Here is a 10,922-nt window from a genome sequence, read left to right as displayed (position 1 = left end):
ATTATTATAATAGAAGAAGTTGTATGTAATCTACTTTATGGATGTGACTATAACATTTACTGCGAACTAGGTTGGTGTTTTGGTATTTTGTAGACGATTAGAAATTAATAAAACATTCTGATTCGCACAATGTACTTTTACTACTTTGAGGATAACTACACTTAATCTAATCCAAAAAAATAAAGAAAAACAACGGTGTAGATGAAAGAGATGACAATAATGCATAGTATTTCTAAAAACAGTATAATGCTGTTCTTTTGCTAAGATACTAGCTAAAAAATAACATACCAAATCTTAGATAATACTTAAATACTTACAAGTTTGTATCGGATGAGCTTGTAGCCAAAGTAAATGGGCATATCAGGGCTATAAGCATAGAGCATGTATCGCAAATTTTCCATGATAACATAACTGAAAGAAAATAATATTTTAAAATGTGGCAGCATTCTTTTAAAAAATCTTCTAGAAATTTAAATGGATTGGTAAATGTAGTAAAAGTCAGTAAATGATAAAAAATACTGTAAAAACCAAATTTAAATTAAAATAATTTATGTTTGTGTTTTTCAGTTTTCAGTTTTTTTTTTACTCAGTTTTTTTTATCATAATTTTAAAACGTTTAGTTACGCCTGGCAATTCTTTTTTATTTGACATATGACATTTGACAGATTGACTGGTTATTGATGTATGCTTTGTTCAGATTTCTGTTTCCTATTTGAAACTATTGCAAATCAATGATGAAAAGAGAATGCTGAATCTTTAAAGACTTGATGGTGGAGATTATTTATGCTGTAGTAAACTCTTAAGAAGAGTCTTCATGCGGTAAAATTTTTAAAGAATATCAAAAGCTGAAAAAGGAAGGGTGTTCTATAAACAACAATAGAAGAGTTGTTCAAATTCGTAGGAAAAAGATATATTGAATTTGTTATATATTTAGTAATACAAAGATAGCAGGTATGAACTTTACTGGAAGAACGTCCCGCTTGTCGTCTTATAATACTCATACCCAAAAAAATGGTAAGCAAAAGGCCAGTAATTATCAATAAACGTATATTCACTACTTATGTAGGTGGGTAAATCTCACTGAAATAGACTAAGTATAGACCGATAAATTAGTAACAATACCAGATCAGAATCTTAAAAAGTAATTAGTAATGATACACATTACTTGTTTGTGTGCAACATTAGAAAATTTTAAGTGATAGATCTTTCAGAGATAATATTCAGTTCTTCAAAAAATATTAGTCGAGTTTTTAAGAAAACGAAAAAAGATTTACTTAATTTACTTGATTGAAAACATATAATATTAAGTAATACAAAATAATATTCGAAGGAAATTCACAGAAACTGTCAATGAGATATTGAGCAAAATAGAACAGTTCTGAATCGAGGAGAATTTATGACAACACACCACTTCGGAAAGTGTCACAAATTGAATTGTATTCTTATCAAATAGAAAGGGATTACATCACCCATTCGATTAAATTGAGAATTGATTGTAAACAGTTAGGAATTATACCATTCACACTATTTAAACCATTCTATATCCTATCAGGCATAAGATGATGGCTCCTCTGCCTTAACATTTAATTTGGTGCTTTATGATATAGTTAGTGATATCGATGGAAGAGCAATTATAAAAACTAATTAATAATAAAAAACAATTAATAGATCTTATTTAAATAATAACGGAGATCTTATACACTATTAGTAGATGTAAATTGATGTTCTATATAATCTATTTCTGTGTCTAATATATATTTTGTCATATTCATTCTCGAACAAGCAGCACAAAGAGATCTATGTAGAGCAGCGAAAACTTTTTAAATTGAAATATACTAGGAAAAGCCAATGTTAATATGGTCAATGGTCAAATAATATTGGTATTAACAAAAATGTTTTTAATTGAGAACTTTTAGTATGATATGGTATTAAGTCACAAATATCTTATGATGACATAAAACGAACATAAAACAACCCAATATAATTCTACCCTAATATGGTTAGTTAGAGGCGCACATATAAACGAACTACGATCGTTTAAAGGAAGAATATTGAATTGATTGAATATTGAAAATAATATTGAATTGAAAATAATTGATCCCACACCAATAGAAAATCGAATTTGTAGAAAACGCGATTATGGCAACATAGAATGTAGATATATTCTATTTTATATAACTCCAATAAAAACAAGCATGCAATGTATATACAACTGGGAACTCAAAATGAAGGTTTTAAGCCTTCCAAAAAGTATTAGATGTCATTGATGGTCAAACAAAACGTTATGTTCGAATGATGCCAATTACTTTTAATTGAGTTATTTATTAACAAATGAAGTCAGTAAGTTTAGTTAACAGATAGTAGAGAGGTCCTAAGAAAATGTTGATATTCACGAGATAAGGGATTTTACTGAATTTTGTTACGAATATGCAGTTTAACATAGATCTATACTATCACATAAGGCATGCGCTAATAGATGATGGTTAAGAGACAACATTCTATATGCCATACAGACTGTGCAGTGACTTCTAGTAGTTACGAGACATCTGCACGTGGATAGGTTAGGATAGATTATCAATAAAAAAAAAAGCAGAATGTTAATGTGTTAAAAAATGCTTTCTTTCTGAATGAATATGGATCTGTAGATTCTTATTTCTGCAACTTGCTATCAATATGGTCGGCCATAATATAAAATCGAAAATAAAAAAAAAATTCTTTTGTTTAGTTAGTTTAGTTTAAAAAGTGAATCTATATGTCGAACTCCATGTAGACCTAGTATTTCTTTTTTTCTTAGTTTAATAAAATTCTATATCAAATAAAAAGGTACAGCATTATGAATATTTTAAGTTTAATTCAGACGCTTTATATTCATATTAATATTAAAATGATAAATATTAGTCATATAAATGAATATGGTCAACATTTATGTGATAAGATTTATTAATATTGACAGATTGAATTGTGATGTTTTTCGAATTCTTATAAGTTAATTATATTTTTACAGCGGCAAACAGCGACAATGCACTACAAGTTTTTATAACTTAATCATTACGCATAATCGGTAAAGAATTCTGGCCAAATACAATTTCAAATGAACGTCTGTGGTCTTTAACTCAACAAACTCCTATAAGAAACGAAATCATAAAACGCAAATGAGAATGGGTCGGCCACACTTTGGGTAGACCGATTGGTGACAACATAAAAATGGCGATTGAGTGGAACCCGATGGATAGCGGAAGAAGGGGCAGACCTGCTCACACCTAGAGAAGGCAAATCGACATAGTAATGTTACACATGCGGAAAAGCTGGGGAGAGTTGAAGCCATTGGCTACTAATCGTACCGAGTGGAAGATATTTGTTGCGATCCTATGAATTAAAGGATTAAATATAATATATTTATACACTCTAAACAATATATTATTTTTTTGTATTATTCATAATTTCAATACAACAAGTATCGTATGCAAACTAATCACTCATTTTGTAATATTCACTTTTTTTGCACTACCAATATATTCTGTTCACTCTGCACATTTATTCTAAGACAACCTATTCTTACTCACTTGAAATAAAAAACTATATTTAATAATAAACTTATTATTATAGAATTTTGATTATTAAACATATCAAAAGACATTATATTTTAATCGTTCTACACATCTGTTGCTATTATATATCGTATTCTAACTCACTTGATATATAAGAACCTAATTTTCTATTAGAAAACCATAATCTATATAACATAACAAAGCATTTAATTTTCAACTCACTCACGTATCGTCATCCGCTTTTAGGAACCAGTCATAATCATCTAAAAAATGCTCGTGTACATAACGAAATCCTTCACGCGTTTTGTTCCATAAATCATGATAAGTATCCGCTTCTTCATCGATGACATTCACTACACCCAATTCCTCATCAGGAACACTACTTACGAATATTAGTTTCGTGCAACGTTGACCCCAAGTAGCCTTCACATGTGCCGCCCGGCTGCTGTGGTACTTAGGGCAGGTCAGCACCATACACAGCACGCGCACCTCGCTCTCTAAATGTTGATGCAGGTCTATTTCAGTAAAATCCATAACATTTTCACTACCGGATGCTGCTGTACTTGCTGAACCTTGTGTTGACTGTGTTGAAGTGATTAAAAATTCATTGTCACGGATGAGATTTTCACTGCCACTGCTACCGCCACTACTACTACTGCTCACGGCAAAGCCGCTGCTCACAAAATAATCATAAAAATGTTCTGTGGAAATGCTGTGATGCTCGATTTGTTCGCATGATAGCAACTGGCGGTCATAGAACAGTAAAGTGGCAAATGCCATCAAAAAACCGAGCACAAAACCGATTAAAGTGTGTAAATGTGCATAGTTACGACGATTTGTTGCTGAAATTTATTTAAACGTAAAGAAAAAAAAATTTGGTCAAAAAGGATATAAACACTTAGATACACAAGTCAACAAATTCACTTCGCCAGGACTACGGCGTTAATAATGCTAACCTTTGGTGAGGCCAAATTCATTTAAACGCGTCACACGATTTCGGCCTAAACGTTTAAGCGCTTCCATTGCTAGTCTACAGAAGACTGTGTTTGAGTTTCTACCGAAGACTGAAATATGCTCGCTTAGACTTTGCTAAAGAAGACTTTAACAACAACAAAAACAACAACAGCAGCAACAACAGCTTCAGCAACAATCACAGCATCAACAACCAAAACATTTATAATAACAACAAGTCAACAGCTGTTGTTGGCGTTGACGGTACACACTGAAGCCGTTGGGCTAATGAGTAAGCGGCGCTGCGCTCCTAAGTTCTACCGGTTTTTTTCTGTAATTTTTCTGTATTTTTTTTTTTAATTTTTATACTTTTTTTTATTTTGAATTTTTATTAATATTTTCATTTTAATGTTGGGTGCGTTTTTCTAAACAATTGTTGTAAACAAACTCATGAAAAAAAAGCTTAAAACAATACAAAGTCAACATTTGCTGCAAAGCTTCACAGGTGCTTCATAAATATTTTTTGCAACAGTTGGGCAACACTGTTTTTTGACAGTCACGCAAACATTGTTTCTCTCAATTAGCGCCTATCCCACTTGTTACTTGAAACGTTGTTATTATTTAGTTTTCGCGTTATGGTGCTGCAAATTCAATTCATTTCTATCGGTGCCATTGGCAGTAAATACCGCAACAAGAAAATACTCAAAGAAGATTGACTTCTTCTCAAAAATACATTGTAACTCTCAACTAGAGAAGTCCGAGAGTCATACATCAACTCCTGGTTAATAACTTAAAACTGGGGAAAATGTGTAGTTATACATCACGTTTTAAATAACAACTAATTACTTTGAAGTAGGGAAGCCACAGCGTCATACATCAACTCTTGCATAATAACTTACTTATTACTTGGAACGAGAGAAGGTACATCTTCTACTTATTAATAACTTATTATATGAAGCTTTGAAAGAGATGAAGTCATACATAAATTTCTAACTAATGACTTATTACTTCTAAGAATTGTTACGGGATTATTGACCGGTCACTGTAGATTGAATAATCACCTATCGAAGTCAGGAATTTAATCTAACTCAGACTGCAGATACTGTAGAGAACAGAGAGCATACCATGTGCTCTACGGGAGTGCCCGTCACTAATGAACAAGCGGAATAAACACCAAGGATGGTATTTCATGGATCACAAGGATTCAAGGAAAGATAGGCCTTATACTGTCTTTCATTAAAGAAATCGGACTTGGAAAAACACTCTAAACCGAGTAAGGGGCACAATAGATCTTTTTGGTCGTAGTGCACGATCCCTTATAAAAATAATAATAATAATAATTTATTACTTGAAACTACGATAGCTATATCGTCAGTTATTGAATAATGCATTATAATATGAAATTGCAGAAATTATGTTCTCATACATCATCTTTAGAATAATAACTTAGTATTCTGAAGTAAGAAAGTCACAGCGTTATACATCAACTCCTGGATAATAACTTCAAACTTGGAACTTTAAATTAGTGCAATTTCTTTATTTTTGCAGAGAAGGTGAGATAATTAGTTTTAACGAATTTTAAATTAAGAAAGTTCAGATCTCTTAGCCATTTTTTTTATCTCCAGTATCTCGACTTTTAAATCAAGGCTTATCAAAATAGTAATAGAATGGATATGAAAATTTTTCCGCATTACTTAAACATAATTGATATGTACATTTTGTAAAAATCTTAAGCAGAAATAATTTTTTTGTAATAGTCTAGACAGTTTTATATGTGTTTTTGTTTTTTTTCATCGCCGGAGTTTCTCCAATAGTCTATCACCTATTCTTGAGGTGTGTCGACATGCGAGATAATATCCGGTGATATTATCTCGCATATAAGGATTGATATTTTATTCTTAAGCATTAAAAGAAGAGTATGATATTTTATATCCCGTTTTGGCTAGACAGTTCTCAAGTGTGAACATGTTGTTTTTTGATTGCTTTCTTTACGAATTTTCTTTGGGAACAGTACAGGTCCCTGTAAAAGCGCTAACCAATTCTTTCCTGGAAGAATATGAGTAGTAGTACATTTTTTTAAGCTACCTAATCTGTGATAGAGACTGGAAAATAATTTCCAATTCTCTATGGCATTCATAACCTAAATAACCTGAAGTACAACAACAAAAATTCATTTTTATATTGTTTTAATTAATTAAATTTTTGGCTGACCATACAGCTGTTTCGAGTATTTCCAAATACCCATCATTAGTGGTCTTCGAATTATTTCTTATATTTAAATATTCATAAATAATTTTTTGAGACTGCAAGTACCAGGAATCGAACTCGTGTCCTGCCAAATTTGTAGCTCAGAGTCAGCGCTCCTTAACCAATTGATCCAAAGCCGTACTTTTCTTTTATGTTCCCACATTTTTCTTAACTTTTGTTTGTTAATTTGCTGTGATTGCGTTTTATTAACAAATTCACTTGATGTATTTATATTAGAACGAAATCATAAACCAGCTTTAGAGTAATTCAATTAATTAATTATATTTTATATTTTTTTCTGTTTGCAGAGGCATTATTTTTTAATAAAATTATCGCATTTCGGTCTATACCAAAATATATCACAATCTAAGTGAAGTTAAACTATCTTCTCTTATTTCATATAATTCTTTACTTTCTATTTATATTTTGAAAGCGAAAGCGTGCAATGACACGTACAAAACATAATATAATATGTATCTTTCTGCAAGCTAACAGCACCAAAAAAAAAAAATAGACAAGACGAATGCATAAGACAAAATGGATAAAAAAAAATTTAAAAACCATTACTAAAATTAAGCAAAAGACCTGGAAAATATAACTATTGTTATAATAATAACAATTATAATAATAAGTAAAAAAACAAAATTCTTCCAAATTTCATAGACTAAGACGAAAGAGTGGTAAATCTTATCCTTATAGGAGTATATCACTTAAACTGAAGAGATCAGCAGATGTTAAGCAAATAACTGCACATGTTTAATGTTTGAGCTAATGGATCGAAATTCACTAATGGAAGTTTACTAAGCAATTATGCTTTTAGCTTTTTTGAAATGATTTCATAAGTAAAAACGGTAAAGGTTCCGTATTAAGAAGTAATTTCACAACGGACTAATAAAGGGTTAAGTGATTAAGGCAACTATGCTGAGTGCTACGACAATCAAACCTGTTCTACTACTTAAACAACTGAACTGGAGGCACTTGTTTCTTTGTTTTTATTTTTTATTAAAGCCATTGATGATAACATTCGTTTTATTAACTCCCTACTTCCTACAATCCATTGATCACTTCTAACAATTACGAAGGGGTTTTTTAAAAATGTTTTCACGTGGGTTCAATTTTGGTATTTTTGAAAAATGTGCGATTAATTTTGGGGAAAACTTTATGTAACTCAAAACTGACATTTTTCTGAATTTGGTTCTGGTACATTAATTACCTCATTAGAATTTTCTTCTATCAGGCATCGTAATAGTGCTATCATCCATTGTCTGTTATCATCCATAAACTGCCTACAAAGTTTTTCAACAAAATCACACAAACTTATTGACTGATACTAATATTTCATATAAGTTTCAAGCCTTTATCGGACAAACACTATTAAAAAGAATCCATACATAATATCTGATCGCATCAGTTTTTATTTGTAAATACAAATGCTCACTGAATTTTATTTAAAAAATCTATTTATTTATATACATTACTTTCAAAAAATGAAGGAAAAATTACTTAAACGAACATAGCTTCAGTTGAACAATATTACAATATCTTATTATATATATAATACATAATAACGCAAACGTAAGTCAACTAAAAAAACATTTTTACATGTTCCATTTTTTCTTCGAGATCTCTCCAAGGTGTTGTTGTTTGTTGCAAGCCGTAGTTATTAATCCGATTTATACTCAACCGAATTTTTTTCAACTCCCTTTCATAAGATTCTGAGTGATACTTAATTCCGTTCAAAGTTTTATACCTTTTTATGCAACCACGAATGGGACAAGGAAATGGCTTTAATTGCGAGTGATCTGCCCTTAGAACCGAGTTTTGGACAATGTCTTTCGGGGTCAAACCACTTAAGGCAATATGGGTACTTTCGTTAAGTTTTGGAGGAGATGATATAGAGGTTGGTTGTGTTGGAACATCATTTGACTTTGCCATGGATGGCTCAACATTACGGTTAATAGATGAGATTCTTTTCTTTGAGAATGAGATTTTAGAACTGTTATTTTTCCGCTTTACCGCCGATGATGATGATGGAATGTTATCCTTCTCAAATGATTCAGCATCACGATTACCACCTAATCCCATTGACTGTATTCGTGCTTTGGGAATTGCTCCGCGCTTTGCTTGTGCAACGGCAGACTGAGACGGTGGTACGCAATTGTTGCTTTTTGGGAAAGCCATTGGTACCTGAAACGGTGCATTTGCGCTACTGATAACAATAGTAGGTGCTAACACGAACTGCAATGACGAAGCAGAACCATCACTTCCAATTCCACTCAACAACTGAATTGGAGGCTCACAATTACTTTGATTAACAAAAGTTGTTGGAGCACTTGCTCTAGTACCAGAATCAGCATTAGCCAACATGGACTGCAATGAGGATGCAGCACCAGTTGCATTCATCATCTGAATTGGACGTTCACAATTAATGTTGTTTAGTGGAGATACTGATGGGTGACGGCGTGATCCATGATTGATTCGATGAACCGGAGAACCTATAGATGAAATCAGAGAAAAATGTAAATTTCAAAGTAGATTAAAAACGAAAAGCAGTACACTTACGCATAATCACATCATGGACATTGCTAGGCAATATTTTGATTTTGGGTACCATGCTTTCACTTCCAGAGACTTCTTTACTGTCATCCATTACAATATGGACACGCTCTACATGCTGAATCAATTCAGCCAGACTACCGAACTTTTCACCACAACCGTTGTAGTTACATTGGTTGTTAAAAAATAAATCCATAGTTTCTATATATAAAATCTGAACCGTTTTACTATTAATATTTTAAATTAACTGATATATATTTGCGTTTGATTGAAGCAGTGGATTTTTTTATCTTCGTTAAGCCTGAGTCACTAAAAACGAATGGTATAATTGTCAAAATGAAGACGAAGGAATGATTTATATTGGAACATTAAGAGTTGCTATGGCAACAACGTTAACTGTACCTTAAGAAATGTAAAAACCCCAAAAACAAATGTTTCAATCGTCAAAATTACGACGAAGGAACGTCATAAATTGTGACGTGGGGAGTTGCCACATCAGAATTATTCATAAATATAATTGATGAAGTGTTGTCTAATTAAAATTTTTATTAATGAATTGAGACTTTTTCGTACTTCATTAGTTTGTCACTGCTTTAGTAAGAAAACAAGGAAACAATGGCAAATAGCAAAGTTTTTTATTGATAAAACCTGTTATAACAATATATCCATTCTTGCAAAGGTTTTAAATAACTGCAAGGCAATATATCAATAAAACTTTAAATCGATCTTTTCGATGGAAATTGTAGCCGTAATATCACAGCTCCAGAATATGTTTATTAAACATCTGAATTATAAAAAGCTTTAATTCACCACAATGCAAAATATTGGACAAATCTTTAAGTCTTGAACTAGGAAAAAGCACAAAAGGTATTTGATTTTGCCTAATAAATCTACTTCTGCTACTATTAAAAATCATGGATGATCCATCATCATGGATGGATCAAGAATAAAATATCAATATAATATAATAATAATAAATTATATAGATAATATGTAATTATTAATATAATTTTTTAAGGCCAGTTATATCAAGCACCAGGTGTGGTATGCTTCAAAACGAAGTTCGCATCAGCTATTACGGTCCTTAGTGGTAGTATTCGATATCACCACTTTGGTACATAGATTTGGATATAACACAATGGAAGCAGAAACCTTTGTCATAAAAGCTCTTTATACCACTGAAAGAGGCGTGTAAATTTATAACGGTTTTTAGTACAACATTAAAACGAAGTTTCATAACGATACTTTCCAAAGACTGCCTATCAGGTGACAATGCAAAGACTACACAATGAGAAAGTTAGTTAGTTGGTTGAAGTAGAGGGAGGAACAAAGAAGGTCGAATTAAAACCAGCCAGAAGCATTTATAAAAGCCAATGCCAATACTGAAGATATAGCCGAGTGTGTTAAAGAATCCGGCCCCCAAAAACCGAAGTCTAGTTCTGATCAACCCCGGACATGGACACAACAGGTGTTCTGGTGTCCTTTCTTCGAGAGTTGGTAGGCATGCGTTGCAGTAGATACCACAGGGTAGGTCGAGTGTAGGTCCATGCACTCCTATTCTTGCTGCCTGACTGTTGGCAAGAATATAGATTTGTTTTCAGTGAAAGTTCATGTTTAAAG

At 31.9% G+C, this 10,922-nt stretch overlaps 2 protein-coding genes across 2 annotated transcripts; both read right to left on the bottom strand.

Annotated features, from left to right (window-relative positions):
- Nucleotides 1–305: 305 nt before the first annotated feature.
- Nucleotides 306–4,571, bottom strand: LOC119688421 (glycoprotein-N-acetylgalactosamine 3-beta-galactosyltransferase 1-like). The gene is made up of 3 exons (XM_038103101.1): nucleotides 4,505–4,571; nucleotides 3,775–4,390; nucleotides 306–411 (listed from the first exon to the last, which is right to left on the bottom strand). Exons 1-3 carry the CDS (start codon nucleotides 4,569–4,571, stop codon nucleotides 306–308), a joined length of 789 nt encoding a protein of 262 aa, XP_037959029.1.
- A 3,343-nt stretch (nucleotides 4,572–7,914) lies between these two features.
- On the bottom strand, nucleotides 7,915–9,498 carry LOC119688420. Its single transcript, XM_038103100.1, has 3 exons — nucleotides 9,309–9,498; nucleotides 8,497–9,241; nucleotides 7,915–8,032 (listed from the first exon to the last, which is right to left on the bottom strand). Exons 1-3 carry the CDS (start codon nucleotides 9,496–9,498, stop codon nucleotides 7,915–7,917), a joined length of 1,053 nt encoding a protein of 350 aa, XP_037959028.1.
- Between the last annotated feature and the right edge of the window lie 1,424 nt (nucleotides 9,499–10,922).

Source organism: Teleopsis dalmanni, chromosome X, assembly GCF_002237135.1.
Source record: "Teleopsis dalmanni isolate 2A chromosome X, ASM223713v2, whole genome shotgun sequence".
In the NCBI taxonomy this organism is placed as follows: domain Eukaryota; kingdom Metazoa; phylum Arthropoda; class Insecta; order Diptera; family Diopsidae; genus Teleopsis; species Teleopsis dalmanni.
Note: the sequence above shows the minus strand (reverse complement) of the source record. Positions and strands in the feature narration are given on the sequence as shown.